The following is a 22,039-nucleotide window of genomic DNA, read 5'->3' as shown; positions in this document are numbered from 1 at the left end:
ACAAAACTTGATCTACACGACAAATCGTTCAAATTTTACGATCCGTCGTTTACCCAGAGATATGAGAGTCTTGGAGCGATGAAACGTTTATGATCGAAGGACAAAAAAAAATCCTACTTTTCTCCCAAAACTTGACCTTGACCGCTCTGCTTAAACACTACTAAATAGTGTGTTTGTCTCTCTGGAGAGAGAGAGAAAACAAGTAAGAAATGGTGGTGAAGCGGAGTGAAGCGCATTTGAGCAAGGATTCAAAGGTGGAAGTTTGCAGCAACGAAGAGGGTTATAGAGGTGCATGGTTCCCTGCCATAATCCTTGACCCACAACCCTCAGATCTCTCAGCGAAGAAGAAAAGGAAGAGCCTTGGCAACTCAAGCAAGGCTCTGGTGCAGTACGAGACTCTGGTCTTCGACGATGACCCAAACAAGCCACTCACTGAGTTCGTTGACGTGTGCTCCATCCGGCCCGTGCCTCCTCCTGACAATCCTGACCAGCCCTTCGAGCCCGCAGACGTCGTAGACTCCTTTTACCAAGAAGCTTGGTGGGTGGGGGTTGTGATGAGGTTTGAGGATGACAAGTATACGGTGGGTTTCAAAAACCCACCTGATCTGCTTGAGTTAAGGCGCTCTGAGCTGCGGCCTCATTGGGATTTTCTGGACGGCGTATGGATTCGAGCCCGGAAGGAGGTACTAGTTCTACATTTTAATAATCCATGTGGGTTTGTCTTTTTAAACAGGATTTGTACTTGGTTTATGCTTGCATGCGCTTTCTTTTGTTTATTTATGAATTTTATTTGGAGCTTTCTACCATTGGTTTTCATGATTTAAGAACATGCAGGTTCTTTATTGTACATTGGCCTTCCTTTGTTGTTCTGCGTTTAGATTTTTTTTTTTTTTCCTTCAAAAGATTTCTATTTTCCTAAAAAGATCATCTTTTTAAGTTGTTGCACTTTTTAAGAGCAGTTTATCTGTGGTCAATTTTTTTTTAATACCGGTTGTCATGAGTATCATTGGTTCTCTTGATTTTCCTGAATTATCAACCAAATTTGTTATTTTATTGCTTAGGGAATTGATGATGTGATGATCCGAACCAGTACTGGATATCATGTTTGTTTATGCTTTCTAATTTTTTTTTCTCCTGGGTTTTGTGTTTCTTAAATAAGCCCCCCCTCCCCCTAGATCATATTTGGGCAAGTTAAGTTAGACGGTTTTATTGTGAACTCAATCTTTTACCATTAATTGATGAAATTTTACAGAAAGCAGATACTTTTAGTAATCTGTCTATCAGTATCAATTTACTTATAAAAAGATCCATGGTTCTGCGTTTGCTATCTTTTTCTTTCTAAAGCAAAAAATGGTGCACTAAAACTTGAGTGATTATTAATCATGTGAACATTTTTAATATTAAGTATGGCACTAAAACTTGGGGTATTTCAAATTAGGAACTTGTGATTTTCTGTAGTTTGAAGTTTGGATTTAACGAGGTCTTTACTTATATGTTTGCAACTTCGTTCTCAGTTCATTCATTTATCTCATTTGCAACATATCTGGCTTCCTTCTATTTTTGAGATATGATACAAATTTCTATATGCTATGCTTTTGAGAGAAAGAAAACTGATCTTTGTCACTAATGGTTCAAAGAGGATAGAGGAGACAATTTTCAGCCATGGGACAGCAGTGGAAATAAATCTCAACGAAGACAATCTATTGTATGCTTGGTTCCCAGCAATATATCTTGGTGAACTAGGGGTTAACTCTTTCTTGCTTCAATATAAGAGCTCAAACAACCGTGATGTTAAAGTGGTTGTAAATGGCCATCAGATTCGGCCTCATCCTCCAAAGTCTGGCAAAAGAGATTTTAACTTGATGGAAATGGTGGATGCATTCTATGATATGGGTTGGTGGGTCGGAGAGATTACACAAATTCTTACAGAAGAAAAGTATATGGTCCGTTCAAAATTCACAAAGCAGGTAAAGGAATGCAGTCCTTCAGAATTGAGGCCTCATGTGGAATGGACGGAGAGAGGATGGATTACAAAGATCAATGGAACATGGGTTGATTGCTATAAGGTATGCATATTTTTCCGTTGTTTTATATTGGGAAAAAAGAGAGAGGGAGAGGAGAGGGGGTTGCACGGTTGTCATGGCTTGAGTCTTTGTGGGTATAGTTGTAAACATGTTTGAATCACCCTATCTTCGAAATATAATCATTAAGATGCAATTTTATCTGGTAAATTTAAGTTTCTATGCTGAAAAGCATACATGGGCTCAAATTATTTGTGGGTGGCTAAAGTTTTGGCCTTTCGTTTCAGGAAGCTCACTTTAGTGTGGATTATGAAGTACAATCAAAGCGTGCATGCGAGAGTTTCAGAAGCTCCGAGGTCGCTAAAGCACTTGAAAGTTCAGGTGCTACCAAGGATAATAATGAAGAAAAAACAGCTTGTTCAAGGATTTCATGGAAGAATCAGTTGGAGCACTTGAGTCCTTGCATTGATAAATCACCATATGGAAAGACCAAAAAGAAACTAAAAATTAATCAGAAACCCAATGAGGATGCAACAATTCTATGTCTTTCCAAGAATCCAGAAGACTTCTTATCTTTTACACCATCATTTTCAAGGAGAACGCCAGCTAAAACATCAAAAAGAGAAGCCCCAGTTAGAAAGGGTGCGGTAAGTGATCTGTCAAAACAAATGTTGTTGGTATATATATTCTCCTATTGCTGAGTGTTCCTTTGGGGTAAACAAAACCATGACTCAAGTGTTCCCTCTCAAAACCTCATTAACTTGCTCTGATTCTATGAATTTTATAAGTTGATAGCATCGATAGCATCTGAAGAGTGCCATTTGAAAGTAAGAAGTGCTATATATACAAAAAAGAAAAAGAAAAAACAAAGAGATGCATTATTTTTTTTCTCTGGATTTGTTTCTTCTGACATCTGATGGTCCTGATTAGAATGCATTTTATTCCTATTGCAGAAGACTGAGCAACAACAGGTTGGAGAACCGGACAATCAAGAAATCATTTCTTATAAACATAAAGGTAAACCACAAAGTTCTCAAGGTGATTTCCCTTGGCCAAGAGTAAGACAGTAGGGGAGGGGCAGGCCACTGAAATTGCCTGGTGAAAATATCACTAGCCAGAGGCATATATCCACAGTGATTAACATTACATGATATTATTTCTGTATTAACATATTCATTGTGTAATCCACATAAAACAAATGTGTATAAATTGTTGCAGTCAAGAAGGGCAGTGAAATCGAAAATGCTGATGAAGAAGATGTTGAAGATGAGTATGGACTGGACAACATTGAATCTTCTGGTATAAGGTCAGATTCTGAGCTAACAGGGGGATCTCATGCTGGAACATCATGTCTGCTCCCCGTAGAGGTAAATCTGAAGCCTGTATTCTATGCTTCCTTCTGTATCTCTTTACGTATCAAAACTGCAGTCTGCATTAAGCTTTGGGGTAGAAAGGTCAATATGATGACAAGGAATAAAACATTTATGTTCAAGAGAAAGGAATGATTCTCCTGTTAGCTAACTGGATACATGCTAATTTGGCAATTAAAGTAGTCATGGTTGAAATACAGAGTGGCCTCTTTTTTTTTCTTTTTAATTATATATATATTTATATAGCAGTGTTACATAAAACAAGAGAGCTTAATTATGCTTCAGAGGTAAAAGTGAAAGGAAGGACTAAGATGGCGCATGCCCATAATTTTAGACATCTTTAATATTGATAAAGAAAAAACTATGATGTTTTATTTTAATTTTATCTATAATTAACTCAAAAAATGTGTTCAGTTTACCTAATTCCTGGAATTAGTCTGGATTTTGAGGCATCCTATTGAGATTTATTTCCCTCTAACCCAAGTTTGTTGATCATCGTATTTCTTATTGATTCATTCAGGAGGTTGAATGGAATGAAGATGGGGTGAGCAGTGAAATAAAAGGGAAGGGAAAACAGCCTGAATTTCTTGTTGAACACCCAAAAGATCCAGCAACAGGTGTGTATAATGTGTCAGAGCTACACAATTCTCGATAGATGTGTATATTTTGAAAATCTAATTTGTACCAGTATATGGGTGAGGCACATAATGGCGTTGGATCTTTTGCTGCAGATCATACGAATGATATATTTGAATTGCCTGTAACAACAATGTGGGATTTGACAGGTATGAGTAGCTAACAACCTGAATTAAGCACAATGGAATAGAAGACTTGTGGCCTGAATAAATTCTATTTTTTGCAGGCGAGAAGCTCAATGGAACTGGAGTTGTTGCTCAAGTTGAATTGACTAAGACTCAAGTTGTCAATGATAATGGTATGGTACATCAGAACTTGGAAAAACCTTTAGTTTATATAAAAAGAATTACAGGAACTCGTGTGCAATTTAATTTGAATGCTCCCCATGACTGGTATGCTTTTGCTTTTGTATTCTATAATTTTTTGCTGCGAAAAACATATGAGTTAATTACAACATTTGGATGAGTGATTAGGAAAATGAAATTGGAAGAGTCAATAAATAGAGGTAGTGAAACATAATTAAGAAACCATGATTTTGCAGTTCAAGAAATACACTGATTTTGGTAATACTGAGTGTAGATTCTGCAACCGAATTGTGTGTGAGGGAGCTACAATTAAGTCCCGTAAGATTTTTCTATTGTCAAAATGAGTCAACAAGGAAAAGTACAACATATTGGTAGACGAACAAAAAAAAGCAAAACAATTGGGATGTACTTATCCTTTTCTCGCTTTTTAAAATGTTGGTGGTAATTGTTTAATCCTATTTATTGTTATCCTGCGTAGCATAAAATTCATACCTTTCTTAAAATCTGAGGTTTTGAAGATGCAAGGGTGGAAGCAGAAGCTGAAGATACTGCAATGGATATTGAGAAAATAATAGAGGGCTTAAGTGAGCAATTGAGAAAGTTGTCAAAGTATTTCTTTGGCTTTGGTTTGTTTGATTAACATCAAGGTTGTGTTGTAGGTAATCCTGCAGGGTTTTCCAGCAAACAAAATGAGGTCAGAGGAAGACAGGTTGAAACTGGTGTAACAGGTGACACTGATCAACAAGACAGTCAAACACTTTCCCTTTTCTAAAAAGTTCTCCAGTTGGGAAAAAAATTGAAACCATGGATGTATTCAAAGTGTTGCTCGAACCAAACAAAAAATGTTAGCTTAACATAGTGATATGCTTTTTCTTTATTGTTTTTCCCTTTTGGAAGTACTTGCTTATCCTGTTCTCTTTTATCTTGTGTTGTATTAAATTTCATGTCTTTCTTAAATTTGCAGGTTCTGAAGAAACAATGAGAGAGACGGAAACTCTGGATTCCGCAATGGATTACTTGACAAAAGAAGTTCAGGTGACTGTGACTGGAGTATCTGCAACAGCGTCTGCCCATGATCAACCTTTATCACTGTATGTAGATGAAGTGCATTCTATAAAAGCCAAAGAGTGCTCAAGTAAGCTATTGTGAAAATTTTCAATGGATTCCTTTGGCTGTTGTTAGTTTGACTAATATCAAGATTATGTTCTCTAGGTAACCCTGCTGGGACTGCCAAGCAACAAAATGAGGTTGAGCAACAAGACAGTCCACATTCACCTTTTGTGAGAAGTTCTCCATTTTGGAAAAGTATTGAATCCATGGAAGTATTCAAAAGATTTCCGCAAAGGCCACATTTTCTTCCTCTGATGAAGTGTAAAGCGGTTTGTCGCGAAGGATCCGCTCTTGGAAATATGATAACCTTTGCCTCTTTGGTGGAGAAGACTTCCAAGTTGCAAGTTGGCGATCCTAGAGAGTTATTTGATAGCAATTTGGAGGCACTAGTTGACTTGGAAATGTTGGGATTTGATGTCACGGCAGTACGGCATCGACTGAAGGAATTGATTGAAATGAAAGTTAAGTTGGGTCAGCTTGAGAACCAATCAAAAGAAGTTGACATTCAGATCACGGAGTGTACTTTTGACAGAACCAGAAACAATGAAACAATCAGTCAGATTGATAAGGAGATCAAGGACTTGAAGGAAAAACGGGGGACCCTGATGTCAATCGATGTGGCCAAAGGTTCTGAAATTAGCAAGCTGCAATCAGAAGCAAATGCTATCACTGAAGGCATTCAGAGCATCCATCGTGATTTTGAGAAATTAGCTGCTGCAGCGTGGTGATTGTTGTGATTCTGATGGATGACCCTTGAGATTAGCACTCTTTTAGCTAACCCTTGAATGGTTTGGAGCTAGGTTTGTCCATGGAAACTGATATATAATATTTATACCCTTTTGAATGTAATGTAATGATGGAAGTGATACCAAACTGTTGTTGTTTTTTGTAACAGATATTTGCCCTAGAATGCTGGTAACAGTCATCTGTACTACCATATCCTCAGCCAGTATTAGACTTAATGCTACTCAAAACATACTTATAGACCGGTTTACTGCCTATGTCACTATCTCTTGGTTTCCTATAAAATTTCCTGTCCACAATTTTTTCCTGGTAGAAAAACTTCTGGTTCCTTTCAGCAAGTTATGAGCTTTTTATCTGCTAGAAAGGCAGATAAACAGCATCGGTGGTAAAACTAGAAAAGTTAAAAGAAAAAAAAAACTAACTCTTTAAGTAGGGCTGAGGTTGCTCTTCAGCTTTTAAGCATGAAATTTGAAAGAAGGTACGCGTCCTTGGAAAGCCCCATGACGCACTTCAAATTTTCTATTCAGAAAGTAAATGGCCACCATCCACATATCGATCATGACGCGAAAGAATATGAACCTTTCCACTTAACACTGCCAAAGAATCATGGTGCTCAACCTAAACAAGTTAAATAACCATTATGAACAACCCAGTACGTACAATGAAAACAGGGCTTTTGGGAACTGCCCTGTGTTTTTTTTTCCTTACAATGGGAAACAACACTGCTTGGACCCCTTTACCTTTCTTCATCAAGAGAAGCACCTTTGCAGCTATAAGATTGATCATTCCTCCTTGTGGACTTTGAAGCCATATATTCTCCGAACATAATTCTGACTCGCCTTCTGCGGTTTAAGATGGCCGTAGGTCAAGAAAAAAAGGTGAGGAAATGTGGTTCCAAAATATGCCCCATCAATTTCTAAGAGTGTTTGTCAAGGAAACATTGAAAAACTGCTGTTCAACAAAACATAACTGAAGTCATTTGCAAAAGTCATACATATTTTATTACAAGGATACGATCTTGGTGTTTGGATTGTGGGGCATAAATGTCTTCACACTTGGGACAGTAGATTTTGACAGTACTTAACCTTGGGATGTCTGACTGGCCAACAGGCAGACATCGTTGTTTATTGCAGTGAATTCTTGGACATCTGCCGAAGTCATAGTTCCTGTACTTCTCCAACTGAATTGCACACTGTTGCATTAGGGCGCCTGAAATCCAACATCATGACAAAACCATGTAAAGTTGCATGGTTAAACACCTTACCATTGCAGACAATCCTTTGTTAGTAGCTATGTATCTGCCATGAATTAAACCATAGAGCATCTCTGCTGCGGATTCGATCACATTGTTCTGTTCATCATCAGTTAAAGTACCATCTGTTTTTATCCCAGTGGAGAACAAATTATTGTTCATGTTCAAACAGCATTTCTTAAAGGTTACATAAGAAGTTATTGATTTCATATTGCAGATAGGCAAATATCTTACCATTGGAAGACTCAACGTCCAAAATTAAGTCCAGTGCATAATCATAGAATGGGACTTGATTTCTTAAACCAGAACGGTTGAAATCATCCAGGATGTAGTCATCGTCCACTTCACAAAAGAATTCATTCCCTTTCTGATTGCAGAACCATGATATCCAAGATGCATCTTCATCATCAAGGCATCTAACATCTGAACCTTTGCAACTTGTTTCAGCTGATTCCCCTGCACAATAAATAAATAAATAAACTATCTGAAAGCCACACAATAAAGAAAAGAAAACTATAAATATATTCAGCAAGAATGTAACCTTCATATGATCAAAATGAGAACCAAAATTGTTAAACTAAGATGGGCTAGAGAGATAACTCTATTTCAACAAAAGATTATTTGGCAGCATGACCACTTAGATGAGAATAGTCAATAGCTTGACACCAAACACAGAACCTCTTCAAGATATGTACATGAATTAGTCTGTCCAAACAAGTTTAAAACTGATTAGATAAAACATACGAGGAAATCGAATACATTCAATAACAAGCCTCACAAATCAAAAGACAAGAGTAGAAGAGCAAGTACCTTTGTGTAAAAACATCATAACATTGTGCCAAAACAAAAAAACATCATGTCATAACATAACATTATACATATGAATTACAGCAAAACCCCAGTATTAGGAAAATAATAATAATAATAATTATATATGATAATATGATGGATTGTTATGAGGTTTATCATATAATAAATGCATGTTATTATGCATTGAAATTGAAACTGACCCTGATCATAGGATGCATCAATATTGCGATAATTGGCAGCAAGTGAGGTAGAGGTAGAGGGAGCCAAAGATTTGTCTTTGAGTCGATTGGGATTCAAAGCCGGTTCAGAACGTGATCTAATTACACCTCGCTCATCTTTATTTTTCATACTCTCTCTCTCTCTCTCTCTCTCTCTCTCTCTCTCTCTCTCTCTCAAATGTTAATGCACCACTAATTAACCTTCAAAACAAAGTTTGGATTTTTCCTACACTCAAGTTTGGATCATGCATCGATGGCGATTTCAATGTACATTTGGATCTGCCCTGCAGTGGCAATCAAAGAGAGAAGACAAAAAGAAAAAATTAAACAAAAAAAACTTTTATTTATACTTTTGTAACAAAGTAATATTATAAACTATTCTAACATACGAGAGGAGACGAATCAAAAAATTATAAATAAATTATATGAGTCGGTTGAGTTGGTAAGAATTGTTCTCTTTGCTATCAAGGTCTAAGTTTGAGTCCTTCTACCGAATAAATAAATACTATTAAGTAACATTATCTAATGAGAATACGTTACATTTCAAGTAAAATAGGATCCTTTATAAGTTACTTTGGCCCTACCATTAAGGGTAGTATTGACTTTTCAGGTTTGCAACTTAAAAGTTTTCGATTGATATGTGTTTGCCTAAGCTGTGATCCCTCCTCCAGACCCAAAAAAAAAGCTGTGATCCCTCCGACATCAAATCCAACGATTAAAAATCATCCCCAGAGTCAGATTACCGTTCAACCAAACGATCTGACCAAGATAGAGATGGGAGAGATGTGATCGACGGCAGGAGAAAAGGCTAGGCTTTCTCCGTCCTCGCTCCTCTCAAATGGCAACAAGCAAGAAGAACCATGGGACTGATGGGAGCTCACACATTTTCAACTCTGATCCCATTTGACCACAACCCCGCCAATTCGTTGTCTTTTTGTTTGGTAAGCCTTCCAATTCTCTAATTTCCCAATTCGTATAAATAGCGAGAATTTCATAAAGCAAAAAGAAAATTTTGATTCCGACGTCAAGCAGTTCAATTGAAAGAATAAAGTTTTAATCTTGTAGAAAAATGCAACCATTGACCACACATGTTTGGAATTTGAAGCAGCCGGAAACCCTTTTTTGCAATATTGAAAAGAACCAATTCACACAAAGAAATCAAACGAATTTTTTTTTGTTTCTTTATGGCAAAACATTGTTGGGAGAGAAAAGAAATTAAGGTTTTTGATGTTTAGTGAATGTATGTTTGTGTATGCCAATGTGTATAAAATTTTGTCTGGTTATGCGTTTTTTGTCTCATAGTAGAATTGTGTAATATTTAAGGACTTGTAGGGATTCCGTGATTGATTTTTTAGTCTGTCAATGTAGTTTGGAGGAGTTGCTAAGGGGAGCTGGGGAATTTGGGGCAGAAATGGGGTGTATCCGGTTGACACCGAAATTCTGTGCCAATCTCTTCTTTGTGCAAGTCAGGTATGATAATAGAGTAAACATGTTATAGATGTAACATCCATGGCTAATGGGTAAAGCTCAATTTTTTGGTATGTAATCATATGGATGGCATTGAACTTCATAGAATTTTTTTGTAAGAAAGTAAGTTTTCAAGCATTGGATATGGCATTTCATTTTCTTAGTATAGTCTTTCCATAGCTTAGCTTTGAAGCCTGGTATCCAAACGTATGGCATCCCCTCCTCCTGCTTTCCTCTTCTCTCTATTTTACATTATGATTGCGATCAGGCAATTAAGAGTCATGAAGACTGTTATGTGTCCACCACATAGTTAGCTTGAATATATATATATATTTTTTTGGTTACAGTAGTTAGTTTGATTATATAGTACTTAGTGTTTGGGGTTGAGGATGTTAACAGGATTTTAGATGGATATCGCAAATCCCCTTTCTAATTCTTTTATCATTAATAAATTATGTGCTTCTTACCAAAAAAAAAAAAAAAAACTGACTTAGTTTGAGGTTGTACTACGTGCAATTTAGTTTCACCGTGAGTCTAATAGTTCACTATAAAATACTGGAGCCTGTTGCATGCGGCCCCATCCATGTATTCACCCTCACACAACACTGACAGAAAGGCAGGCATATGCGCTCATATGACTTATGATCATATTGTTGTGGTGTAATTGTGGATTTATTTTTTCTTTCATTAGGCAGATAGTGGTCAGCACTGCAAGGGATGTAGATTTGGTTGGTCTAATGGTAGGTGCATAGAATAGTGATAGTTTGTATGTCTCACCGTTTTCTTTTTGCCTTTACGTCATTTTCTTTGTACCACTGGGAAAATAGGATTGCAACTCCAAATAACTAAAATTTATTCAAATAGGATTGTGACTTCTTAACACGCATTCACCACACTAGTTTATTGTTTTATTTCGTCCCAGCAAGGAAAGTTCAGACATACCGTCTTTTGATCATTGATGAATCATAAGCAGTTAGGATTTTGGCCTCAAAATGATGTAGTTGTCTTTATCTGTTGCACTTTCCTTTATAACTTGTGATTCTTATTTCTTCAAAATTATGATTATTATCTGCACCATGCAGGTTCTTATGAAGGCTTGAGTATTTAACTGGCTAGGGGAAGAAAAAATTCATACGCAAGTTCAAGTAGCATTTAGTGCATATCTCACCACTCCCTTCGATGTGATCAAAACAAGATGTCAAGTTCCCTGATCAGCCTTGAGGTATCAGTTATGTTTTGTGGTTAATATAATTATAGTTAGTTTCAAGTAACTTTCAGTTGTGAGTGTGGAACACAAGCTTTTGCAAGCATCACATGCTGTATAATGTGTTGTTAGTGTACTTATTGTTACCTGAATAAGGCTCGACGAGTCAGCTGTTGTGTATGAACACTGATCACATAGGTGCACAGGCACAAACACCATTTATCTTTTGTATCATGGAGGGGTTTTTACAATCCTATTGCTGTTTTATCTATGCACCCTTGACTACCATTTTGTTTAAATGTTGTCACATAACAGAGTAATTTTGTCTTGTGGACAAAATTGAGGGGCTATTATCAGAAAATATACGTTGATTGTTATTTTGAACTGACCTTTCAAACGTCTTTGCCAATTTCAATTTGTTATATTTGATATGGGCATCACATTCATGTGTTGCATATGGTTGTATTACTCATTGGCCGACAGTTGGATGTGATAGCAAAAGAATTTTCTGATTTCAATCTATAATGTTTGTTGTGAACTTTAGGTCAATGAATGCTTGGATGCAATTCGTAGCCTGTGGATGGATGAAGATGCCCAGGGGATGTTCAAAGAGAGCAGTCTTTTGGATTACACTCTATAGTCCAGTTTCCGTTCTTACTTTTGCAGCATTTGTGAAAGACCATTCCAAAGGACTGAGAAGAGACAGGAAGTTACTAGCATGCTAGTAGAGAAAAAGGATCGCCTTCAGATGGGCATGATAAACTTGCACTGATCTATTTTTCCTATCTCTAGTTTGTTGAACTGATTAGGGCATTTCCATGTGTCATAGTAATCATTTGGACGAGAATTTGTGATATGTTTTCATGTAATATGTGTATATACATATAACGATGTTGAAAAGGAAGTTTTTATGATGTCTTTTTCTATTTTCCCCCTCACAATATCCGGGGGAGAGAAGGTCAATATTTTCTTCCAATGTTTAGCGACGGTTTTCTTGTACGATGCTAATAGTAGTTTTAGCAGCAGTTAGCGACGGTTTTTTTCGTGGGTAAAGACACTTCCCGTATTGGGACATTAAAATAGTCACTAAAGGTACAAAAACCGTAGCAAAAGATAAAAAATCGTCGTAACAAATCAGTACTGTCACATATTCGCTGTTGAGCTAGCAGTGGTGAAAAATATGCATGTTCCCGATGAAAAGATGGTAGCTTTGATCAAGTTTTTTAGAGAGATTTCCCTTAAATCTTCTACAGCTTGACCATGAATTTTTATTTAATTAGTTATGCAAATTATATATAAGTGAGAGGAAAACCACTTTGATTGGCTTTATCATACATCTTTTCATCTCATATGTAGCTTCACTCACTACGATCATCTAAGGAAGCACAGGATTTACCACCCTTCATTTAAAAATAAATCATGTGTCAGTGTACACATGTCCCACATATGGATTTAAGTTCTTGATGTGTACGCTAATTGGATTAGCCAAAAAAATTAACGTAAACGAAATTCATAGAGATGACTATTGATATCGTTTAGAAATAAAACTAAAACTCATCAGCACATTATACAAGAAAATAAAGCTGCGGATAGGCATGTCAGGGGAATTGTTGTAAAGTCCTTACGATATCTGAAATTTCAATGTTAATTGACAATTAAGATAAGATTAACTAGACGTAATTTCAAAGACTCTTTGCATTTAAAACTCAATCCTAAGCATAGTCTGATTAGGATTCTCTTTGATGTTTTTTGGGGTGATTTTTTGGTATTTATTTATGTTATGTTATTAACAACAGGTAGCGTTTTGCATTTAGAATTTAATAACAATCCTTAATACGCACCAACACCACTCCTAATTACTCCAGAATACAAATTGCATGACTTGGTAGTTTCTTGAGTTCTTGAGTTTTTACGGATATGGGGAGAGAGAGGCAGCCCTCATGAAAATAACACAACATATTTCTTCTTCGCAAGAAAACCGAATTAGCTAAGGCTTCAAAGATCACATGGACAATCGAAATATTACATTATTTTGCCTTCTGTTTGCTGGTTTAGTTTTATTTTTAATGTTCAACCAGACCACGGATGGATCCAAACCACTCTTCGTCTTCCAAACTCACCAATGCCAATCCTCTACCAAGGTAATAAATAATAATCTTTTTGTTTTTGTTCTTGTTGGGTTTTTTCTGTTTTTGCTTAATATGTAATTGTTGTGATTTGCTCAAATTAATTTGTTTGAGACAGAGCAACACAATTGGCCCTGGAGATGGGCTTGAATCAGCTTTATCTGAGGCTTCCATGGCAAACAAGACTGTGATAATTGCTATTGTAAATAAGGCCTATGTGGAAGGAGACAAGCCAATGCTTGATATGTTTTTAGATGGTTTCTGGCTCGGAGAATACACAAGGGGCTTGATTTCTCACCTGCTTCTTGTTGCCGTCGATCAAACTTCCTTCGAACGTTGCAAGTTTCTTCACCTTCACTGCTACAAGCTCAAAGCAGATGGTGCTGATTTTGAGACGGAGGAACTCTACATGTCGCAAGATTTTATCAAGATGATGTGGAGGAGAACCCTGTTTCTCAAGGAGGTGCTAAGGAGAGGCTATAGTTTTGTATTCACAGTAAGTTTTCTCACCATCATTTCAGCTTCACTACTCGATAAATAATCCGACAACATAACATGTCATACTCTCGTAAAAGGGTCCAGTTGATAAACTAAAATGTGAAATATATAATGCCATACTCTGTTATGTTTGATTCGTAGTAATGTTTTTTGGCTGATAAATTAACAAGTAAAAATCACAAGTGGGAGTAAATAAAAAAACAAAATGTGAGTGGATTATATGTTTGATTCAAAATATTTCTATTTTAGTAAGGTGGATCCTAAAAGTTAATGATATTCGACATATAATTAGCTTACATATATCCAAAATTTCCATTTACAGGACATAGATGTGTTGTGGCTAAGGAACCCATTCCCAAGGCTAACAATTTTCAATGAAAACATAGATCTTCAAATCAGCGTTGATAAATTCAATGGGGATGAATGGTCTCAAGCCAACCCCATCAACACAGGCTTCTACATGGTCAGGTCCAACAACAGAACAATCTCGCTATTCGAGGAGTGGTACGCTAGAAGAAACAACTCCACAGGATTGAAAGAGCAGGATGTTTTGAACAACATGATGCAGGAAGGTTTTTTCAGAGAGTTAGGCCTCAGTGTGAGGTTTTTGGACACCCTTTATTTCAGTGGCTTCTGTGAAGTTAGCAAAGACTTCAACGTTGTCAGGACGGTTCATGCCAACTGCTGCCGGACTATAAGTGCTAAGGTGGCTGATCTGACCGCTGCGATTCACGATTGGAAGAGGTTCAAGAGCTTATCCGATTCCAATCAACCGTCGACTTTGACATGGACTAGCCATGTAAATTGTGAGGGCTCCTGGAAGAATTTCAACGTGACCCTTGGCTAGATTTCCTAATCCTAGACATAGTTTTCTTTTTTCGCTTTTTAAAAGTCAGTCAATCCTAACATAGTTTAATTAGGATTGTATGTTATATGACAATATAGAATTCTGTGTTTGATCTTTTTAGGTGATGTCTCACGAGTTTGTACTTATGTTCACAACAATATCGTTTTTGTTTTTTTTAAAAAAAGATTAATAGCAGTTAATATAATCCCAATGTCACGCCTAATTAGCTATTGATCACAAAAATTGCATGACATGGTCGGTCGTCAGTTTCTTCAACTCTCCAGTTTTTGTGGATAGAGAGCTCTCTTTAAGATTGTTATATACGATCAAATTAACGCTTATAATAGTGTATTAGCTAAGACCTCCAAGACGTGGAAAATTTTCAAATTGCCATATTATGCCTTCTATTTTCTAGTTTAGTAGTTTTGTGTATATTCAACCAGACCACAGACCAATGCCAACCCTTTACCAAGGTAATTAAGTTTTAATTTGTTTAATCTATTATTAAATTGTTTTAATTTGTTCTAATTAATTTTTTTGAAATAATTAATAGATCAACACAAACAGCAAAGAAGATGAGCTTGAATCAGCTTTATATAAGGCTTCCATGGGAACTTACAAGACTGTGATAATTGCGATTGTAAATAAAGCGTACGTAGAAGGAGATAAGCCAATGCTTGATTTATTTTTAAATGGGTTCTGGCATGGAGAAGACACACGAGGCTTGATTTTTCAACTTCTTCTCGTGGCGGTCGATCAAACATCTTTCGAACGTTGTAAGTCTCTCCACCTTCACTGCCACAAGCTCGAAGCAGATGATCCTGCCGATTTTGAGGCTGAGAAACTGTACATGTCTCAAGATTTTATCAACATGATGTGGAGGAGAACTCTCTTTCTCAAAGAAATGCTTAAGCGAGGCTACAGTTTCATATTCACAGTAAGTTTTCTAGCTTATAGATATACAATGTGATTCAACTTATTACATATTGTAGGGGTAATTTCAAAGGTAAGAAGTTTAGAAAATAAAAAGTTAGAATCTAAAGGGCTTCACATCTCCAAAAATATGTTATTTATTTAGTCCATTTCCCCCTTTACATTTAGAGTGTATAAGCATAAAGCTAAATCCACCAATACATATATATATGAGGTCGTCAGTCATGATTACTTGACCAATTACTAACAACATAATATGTGTCATAATACTCTTGTAAAACGAATTAACCAAGCAAAATGTGATATAATATATTCCATAATAAACATGATACATTTTCTCGTATTCTGATTTTGTTAAATCATGTAGTCACATTACTCGGTAAAAGAAGTGAACATTACCGATTTTGTTAAATCGTATTCCGATTTATATATTTGTATAAGTGCGGTACATTTTTGTGTGTTTAGATTTATATGAACTCATTTCATACTTTGATATATTTATTTATTTAACCTTTCATTCCCAGGACATAGATGTGATGTGGCTAAGGAACCCCTTTCCAAGGCTAATTAGCTTCAACGAAAGCATAGATCTTCAAATCAGCACCGATAGCTTCAATGGTGATCAATTGTCTGAAGCAAACCCCATCAACACAGGTTTCTACATGGTGAGATCTAACAACAGAACAATCTCCTTATTCGAGAAGTGGTATGCCCAGAAAAACTACTCAACCAAACTGAAAGAGCAGGATGTTTTAAATGGCATGATGAAGGAAGGTGTTTTCAGAGAGTTAGGCCTCAGCGTGAGGTTTTTGGACACCCGTTACTTCAGTGGCTTCTGTGAAGTTAGCAGGGACTTCAAAGCTGTCACAACCGTTCATGCCAATTGCTGCCGGACTATAGGTGCTAAGGTGGTTGATCTGACGGCTGTGGTTCACGATTGGAAGAGGTTCAAGAGCTTATCTAATTCCAATTCGACATTGACTTTGAAATGGACTAACCATGTAGCCTGTAATCGGTCCTGGAAGCGCAAAGTAAACTAGGGCTAGGTTTTTAATTGCTTCACTTCTAAATGATCATGAAAATAATTAAAGACAGATTTTTTTTTTTTTAAATGTATTGTCACCCTATCAAGACGATTAATTGTCTCAGTGACAAGTGCATCTCTTTCTATAAAAAAAAATTCGTAAAAAGAGTTATTGAGTTTAAGTGGACTACATTTTTTTTAAATGAGGCGAATTTCACTAAATAAGTTGGACTTCCTAAAATTAACACTAAATTCTTTTTTCTACATATTTGTACTGGAGTGGAGCCCACCCTAGTCTAACTATGGCTCCACCCTCGCTAATTTGTGACTATATGGTGCTATATCCTTAATTTTCAAGGGTATAATTGAGATTTTACATGAGATGGTTAAGCAAAACTCTCTTAATTATGTCCTCTTCCTTCCGAAATGAAGCTACTAGTGGGTTTCTGTTATTCAGCTAATGCAAAGTGTGGATGTGAAATCCCAACGAACATTAGCCCCTAATTGGAAACCAAAATGTGCGAGAAGCTCTCCACGTCTCACAAATTTTTAATGAATCCCTCTAAATATGTGCCTTAAGCAGCTCTTGCATAGTGGACTATAAAATCAAATCCTTTTACCATTCTAAATCAATAGCACCCAAAAACATACAAAACTTCGAAACCAAAAACCCGAAAAGGAAAAAAAAGAAAAGAAAACACAGGCATGGGCGTCAATGCAGCTTTAACCATGACATTAATTCTCTTCACTGCCACCATAGCCATGGCGGATGATCATACCCCAGTACCAGCCGACCAATCCCAAGTCAACACATGGTTCAATAACAACGTGAAGCCGTACACAGCACGGCGGGGCACACTTGACCCTACCCTTGCAAAGGCTGAGGCTAGTCAAAAGGTCATCAAGGTCATGAAAAACGGAAGTGGACAATTCAAGACCATCACTGACGCTGTTAATAGCATTCCTGCCGGCAACACCAAACGTGTCATTGTGTACATTGGAGGGGGAGAGTACAATGAGAAAATCACCATTCCGCGGAATAAACCATTTGTTACATTTTATGGCTCTCCAACAAATATGCCGACTTTGACCTTTGCTGGCACATCCCAAAAATATGGAACAGTGAACAGTGCCACAGTAATTGCTGAATCTGACTACTTTGTGGCAGCTAATGTTATTATTAAGGTATGTAAATTTATCACATCAACATGTCACATGATATTATCATCACACACTACAATAAATTTTTATCAACATTCTTTTATTATTTTTGTGTGGGGATTAAAATTTACGTTGATTTGTGGTTGTGAAGAACTCTTCGCCAAGGCCAGATGGGAAAAGAGTGGGAGCGCAAGCAGTGGCATTGAGGGTGTCGGGGAACAAGTCAGCCTTGTACAATTGCAAGCTTATTGGTTTCCAGGACACCCTTTGTGATGATAGGGGCAATCATTTGTTCAAGGACTGCTTCATTGAAGGCACTGTGGATTTCATATGGGGAAGTGGAAAGTCTCTCTATTTGGTAATGCCACCCAAACTCTCCCTATAATTCATCAATGAAAGAACAATCTATTGAGGAACTCTATATGCGAGTTTGGTCATATAATAGTGAACTTCACATACATGTTGTTAGAGAAATGTTATATGTACGATTAACTCATCGATATAATTGAGCTTGTTGATGGTCTATGTTATGTCATGATTTTGATGGTTAATGAATTAATGGGTGCAGAACACTGAGTTACATGTGTTGGGGGATAATGGATTAACAGTGATAACAGCACAAGCAAGGGACTCAGCTTCAGAGGATACTGGATACTCATTTGTTCACTGCAAGATAACTGGGACTGGAAGTGGAACATATTTGGGCAGGGCTTGGAGGACCAATCCCATGGTGGTCTATGCCTACACCAGCATGACCAAGGTCATCAACCCTGCAGGATGGAGCGACAATAACCACCCCGAACGTGACAGGTAAGAAAATTAAAAAAACATTAATTAAGCATTTTCATATAATTGATTGTTTTTTAGACTTAATAAATATTGATCAATAAATTTTTTATGTGTGTATGTGGCAATATTGTAGCACTGTGTTCTATGGAGAGTACAAGTGTTCGGGTCCAGGTTCAAGTGCTGTTGGGAGAGAAAAATACACCAAACATTTAACGGACGAACAAATCAAACCTTTCCTAAGCCTTGGCTATATTCAGGGTTCCAAATGGCTGCTTCCTCCTCCAAATCCCAAAGTGTAGATATTGGATATAGTTGTCTTAACTGTACAGGTGCGATTGAGAAAGCCGACCGCACGCCTCATGCAAAATGTACATGAGCTAGCTATAGCAATGTATAAAATCAATATTATGATTTAATTTGTGAAGATCTTCCTCTATACAATTTGAGCATAGTTTGTCGATTTGATTGGTACAAAAGACACATTAACATTTATTAATGCTTGTGCTCCACTTTTCAAGGTTCTAAGAATTATAATGTAGTACAAAAATTAAAAAAAGGACCCCCTTTTAATTTTCACATAAGAAATAAGTCGTGCATGCCCAAAGAGTTATTTTAAGCCTTGACTAGATTCCAACTGAACTTGCTTGATGATGATGAGTGAGATTTTGTGCTTTTCTCTTTCTAAAACATCCGGATCATGTGGACAATAAAAATCAAGTATAATCTAATTTAATGGGTTCCACAATTTAGTAATTAAAGTTCAATTCTGAAACAATTGGGATGGAAAAGCTTGTTTGTTCCCATTTTTTGGTGCTAACAGAATAAATTGTAATTTATCGATTTGTTATGGATCAAATATACATGTCTGAGATTTTGGGGCTGAGAAACTGTACATGTCTCAAGATTTTATCAACATCATGCGGAGGAGAATTCTCATATTCAACATATTATATATGAGGTCGTCGGTCTCCATCAATTGATCAATTGTCTAACAACATAACATATCAAACTATTGTAAAACGAATTTTAACTTCAACCCAAGCAAAATGTGATAAATAATATATTACATAACCATATCTACATTTCTCATAAAAGATGCCATTAATCAAGTAAAATTTTCTATTGCCAGACTGTGAGTTCGTAACATGATTTTGTTGAATCTGTATGCACGATACTCAGTGTGGCAACTAAACGTTACTCTTATATATTTGTATAAACACAGTATAATTACATGTAGAGAAAATTAAGAAAGCAATACATTTTTCAGCTTCAATGGCGACAAATGGTACTGAAGAAAACCCCATCAGCACAAGCTTCTACATGTTGAGATCCAACAGCAGAACAGTCTCCTTATTCGACAAATGGTACGCCTGGAAAACTACTCCACCAGATTGAAAGAGGATGAAGATGTTGGACACCCTTTACTTCAGGGGCTTCTGTGAAGTTAGCAGGGTTTGTCACATCCATCCATGCCAATTGATGCCGGACTATAGGTGCTAAGGTGGCTGATCTGACGGCTGTGGTTCACGATTGGAAGAGGTTCAAGAGTTTATCTAATTCCAAGACCATCACTGACTAAAAGTGTCATTGTGTACATTGGAGGGGGAGAGTACAATGAGAAAATCACAATTCTGCAGAATAAACTATTTGTTATATTTTATGGTTCTCCAACAAATATGCCAACTTTGACCTTTGTTGGCACAGCCCAAAAGTATGGAACTGTAAACAGTGCCACAGTGATTGTTGAATCCGACTACTTCGTAGCAGCTAACCTTATTATTAAGGTACGTAAATATCTCATGTTTGTGAGAAATGTTTCATGTCACGTGATATTATCATCACATACAATAATTTTTTTTATTAAATTTCTTTTAATATTTTTGTTTCCTTATAATTTACGTTGATTTGTGGTTGTGTGAAGAACTCTTCGTCAAAGCCAAATGGGAAAAGAGTGGGAGAACAGGCATTGGCATTAAGGGTGTCGGGGAACAAGTTAGCCTTGTTCAATTACAGACTGATTGGTTTTCAGGACAAACTTTGTGATGACAGGGGCAACCATTTTTTCAAGGACTTCTTTATTGAAGACACTGTGGATTTCATCTTCGGAAGTGGAAAGTCTCTCTGTTTGGTAATGCCACCCAATCTATAATTCCTAAATAAAAGGAAAACTTATAAAGGAACTTTTGTTAACTCTCCCTACATGTTTTACAAGTCAAATCGCTAAATGCAAGTCTCTTCTTATAATAGTGAATTTCACGTACATGTTGTGTGAGAAACGTTATATATACGACTAACTCTTTACTATAACTCAACTGTTTGTTGTCTATGTATTATGTCATGGTTTTGATGGGTAGTTAATTGATGGGTGCAGAACACTGAGTTATATGTGCTGGGGAATAATGAAATGACAGTGATAACAGCACAAGCAAGGGACTCAGCTTTAGAGGATACTGGATACTCTTTTGTCCACTGCAACATAACTGGGACTGGAAATGGCAATATTTGGGCAGGGCTTGAAGGACCAGTCCCAGGGTGGTCTTTGCCTACACCAGCATGTCCGAGGTCATCACCCCAGCCTGCTGGAACAACACGAACCTCCCCAAACATGACAGGTGAGCAAATTAAAACACACTAATTAATTAAGCATTTTCATATAATTGAATGGTTTTGAGAGTTAATTTATAGTTTCAATATTTTTTTGTATTTGTTGTTATATTTAGCACCGTGTTCTATGGAGAATACAAGTGTTCAGGTCCAGGTTCAAGTATGGTTGGGAGAGTAAAATACACCAAACAACTGAATGAGGAACAAATCAAACCTTTCCTCAGCCTTGGCTATATTTAAGACTAGGAAATAGTTTTCTTAAATTTGTATACATGTTTATATATGGGTGCTATCGAGAAAGCCGCACGAACACCTCATGCAAAATGCACAATGTATTATGCTTTAATTTCTAAAGATCTTCCTCTATACAATTTGAGCACAGTTTGTCAATTTGATTGGGACTAAAGACACATATGCGCAAAGGACCCACTAGTGTAGTGGCTTGGAGTATTTACTCCCTCATGCAAGGTTCTGGGTTCGAGTCCTAGCATTCGTATATTGTGGGTGAGTTTAGTACAATCGCCCCTCTCAATAGGAAAAGACCTCAAAAAAAAAACAAAAAAAAAAAGATGCATATGCGACAATGTGAAAAAAAATAAAAATGGACCCCCTTTCAATTTTCATAAGAAATATCAAGTCATGCATTTTCAAAGTATCGATCCCTTAAATAACTTCACCTTTTTCAAATTTGCTAAAGAAAAAACATATCAAAAATCAGTCCCAGTTTTGGACAAATCCCACGCCGTTCATATTTAATAAATAAACAAAAACATAACCAAAATTTAAGATCTAGTCAAGCAATTAAATTTCACCTTAATCCATCCTGTACAGTAAAATATGAATCACATGAGCAACGATTTAGGTTAAGACTGGATGGACTCCAGCTAAACTTACTTCATAACTCTACCAAACTATATAGG

The 22,039-nt window shown here is 36.7% G+C and overlaps 5 protein-coding genes, 1 long non-coding RNA gene and 1 pseudogene across 8 annotated transcripts; 6 read left to right on the top strand and 1 right to left on the bottom strand.

The window, feature by feature from the left end:
• On the top strand, positions 1 to 6,436 carry LOC18786973 (DUF724 domain-containing protein 3). Its single transcript, XM_007221090.2, has 11 exons — positions 1 to 683; positions 1,638 to 2,066; positions 2,309 to 2,668; positions 2,975 to 3,038; positions 3,240 to 3,388; positions 3,912 to 4,008; positions 4,123 to 4,176; positions 4,254 to 4,325; positions 4,992 to 5,060; positions 5,297 to 5,467; positions 5,545 to 6,436. Exons 1-11 carry the CDS (start codon positions 210 to 212, stop codon positions 6,168 to 6,170), a joined length of 2,565 nt encoding a protein of 854 aa, XP_007221152.2. The 5' UTR covers positions 1 to 209; the 3' UTR covers positions 6,171 to 6,436.
• On the bottom strand, positions 6,332 to 9,031 carry LOC18786073 (casein kinase II subunit beta-2). Of its 3 annotated transcripts, XM_020558565.1 has the most exons (6): positions 8,449 to 9,031; positions 7,673 to 7,894; positions 7,451 to 7,563; positions 7,201 to 7,366; positions 6,927 to 7,102; positions 6,332 to 6,804 (listed from the first exon to the last, which is right to left on the bottom strand). In XM_020558565.1, the coding sequence occupies exons 1-5, from the start codon at positions 8,594 to 8,596 to the stop codon at positions 6,969 to 6,971; spliced, it is 783 nt and encodes a 260-aa protein (XP_020414154.1). In that variant the 5' UTR covers positions 8,597 to 9,031; the 3' UTR covers positions 6,332 to 6,804; positions 6,927 to 6,968. The 3 variants fall into 3 exon arrangements, with proteins under 3 accessions (XP_020414154.1, XP_007220195.1, XP_020414155.1); XM_007220133.2 differs by having other exon boundaries at positions 6,654 to 7,102; XM_020558566.1 differs by lacking the exon at positions 7,451 to 7,563 and having other exon boundaries at positions 6,654 to 7,102; positions 7,201 to 7,395.
• On the top strand, positions 9,128 to 12,100 carry LOC109947705. Its single transcript, XR_002270509.1, has 4 exons — positions 9,128 to 9,407; positions 9,835 to 9,936; positions 11,016 to 11,155; positions 11,682 to 12,100. It is a non-coding gene; the product is annotated as an uncharacterized LOC109947705 (long non-coding RNA).
• LOC18785762 (uncharacterized protein At1g28695) lies at positions 13,144 to 14,608 on the top strand. The gene is made up of 3 exons (XM_007219462.2): positions 13,144 to 13,278; positions 13,382 to 13,759; positions 14,084 to 14,608. The coding sequence occupies exons 1-3, from the start codon at positions 13,144 to 13,146 to the stop codon at positions 14,606 to 14,608; spliced, it is 1,038 nt and encodes a 345-aa protein (XP_007219524.2).
• On the top strand, positions 14,861 to 16,686 carry LOC18784781 (uncharacterized protein At1g28695). Its single transcript, XM_007219151.2, has 4 exons — positions 14,861 to 14,870; positions 14,969 to 15,081; positions 15,162 to 15,545; positions 16,066 to 16,686. Exons 1-4 carry the CDS (start codon positions 14,861 to 14,863, stop codon positions 16,579 to 16,581), a joined length of 1,023 nt encoding a protein of 340 aa, XP_007219213.2. The 3' UTR covers positions 16,582 to 16,686.
• LOC18786452 (putative pectinesterase 63) lies at positions 16,956 to 18,861 on the top strand. Its single transcript, XM_007218109.2, has 4 exons — positions 16,956 to 17,750; positions 17,878 to 18,084; positions 18,295 to 18,536; positions 18,649 to 18,861. Exons 1-4 carry the CDS (start codon positions 17,271 to 17,273, stop codon positions 18,812 to 18,814), a joined length of 1,095 nt encoding a protein of 364 aa, XP_007218171.1. The 5' UTR covers positions 16,956 to 17,270; the 3' UTR covers positions 18,815 to 18,861.
• On the top strand, positions 19,877 to 21,687 carry LOC18786252 (annotated as a pseudogene).

The sequence above is a fragment of the Prunus persica genome, chromosome G2 (genome assembly GCF_000346465.2).
Source record: "Prunus persica cultivar Lovell chromosome G2, Prunus_persica_NCBIv2, whole genome shotgun sequence".
NCBI classification, from domain to species: domain Eukaryota; kingdom Viridiplantae; phylum Streptophyta; class Magnoliopsida; order Rosales; family Rosaceae; genus Prunus; species Prunus persica.
This window is presented reverse-complemented; position numbering and strand designations above follow the sequence as displayed.

Excerpts from the sequence above, each read along its gene's own strand:
- LOC18786973 (XM_007221090.2), top strand. The coding sequence starts at position 210 with ATGGTGGTGAAGCGGAGTGAAGCGCATTTGAGCAAGGATTCAAAGGTG. Across the intron at positions 4,009-4,122 it reads CCCAAAAGATCCAGCAACAG|ATCATACGAATGATATATTT; the intron begins GTGTGTATAATG and ends CTTTTGCTGCAG. Across the intron at positions 4,177-4,253 it reads AACAATGTGGGATTTGACAG|GCGAGAAGCTCAATGGAACT; the intron begins GTATGAGTAGCT and ends TATTTTTTGCAG.
- LOC18786073 (XM_020558565.1), bottom strand. The coding sequence starts at position 8,596 with ATGAAAAATAAAGATGAGCGAGGTGTAATTAGATCACGTTCTGAACCG. Across the intron at positions 7,564-7,672 it reads GGACGTTGAGTCTTCCAATG|ATGGTACTTTAACTGATGAT; the intron begins GTAAGATATTTG and ends GGATAAAAACAG. Across the intron at positions 7,103-7,200 it reads ACAATCCAAACACCAAGATC|AAATTGATGGGGCATATTTT; the intron begins GTATCCTTGTAA and ends AAACACTCTTAG.
- LOC18785762 (XM_007219462.2), top strand. The coding sequence starts at position 13,144 with ATGGACAATCGAAATATTACATTATTTTGCCTTCTGTTTGCTGGTTTA. Across the intron at positions 13,279-13,381 it reads AATGCCAATCCTCTACCAAG|AGCAACACAATTGGCCCTGG; the intron begins GTAATAAATAAT and ends TGTTTGAGACAG. Across the intron at positions 13,760-14,083 it reads GCTATAGTTTTGTATTCACA|GACATAGATGTGTTGTGGCT; the intron begins GTAAGTTTTCTC and ends TTCCATTTACAG.
- LOC18784781 (XM_007219151.2), top strand. Across the intron at positions 15,082-15,161 it reads AATGCCAACCCTTTACCAAG|ATCAACACAAACAGCAAAGA; the intron begins GTAATTAAGTTT and ends AATAATTAATAG. Across the intron at positions 15,546-16,065 it reads GCTACAGTTTCATATTCACA|GACATAGATGTGATGTGGCT; the intron begins GTAAGTTTTCTA and ends TTTCATTCCCAG.
- LOC18786452 (XM_007218109.2), top strand. The coding sequence starts at position 17,271 with ATGGGCGTCAATGCAGCTTTAACCATGACATTAATTCTCTTCACTGCC. Across the intron at positions 17,751-17,877 it reads CAGCTAATGTTATTATTAAG|AACTCTTCGCCAAGGCCAGA; the intron begins GTATGTAAATTT and ends GTGGTTGTGAAG. Across the intron at positions 18,085-18,294 it reads GTGGAAAGTCTCTCTATTTG|AACACTGAGTTACATGTGTT; the intron begins GTAATGCCACCC and ends TAATGGGTGCAG.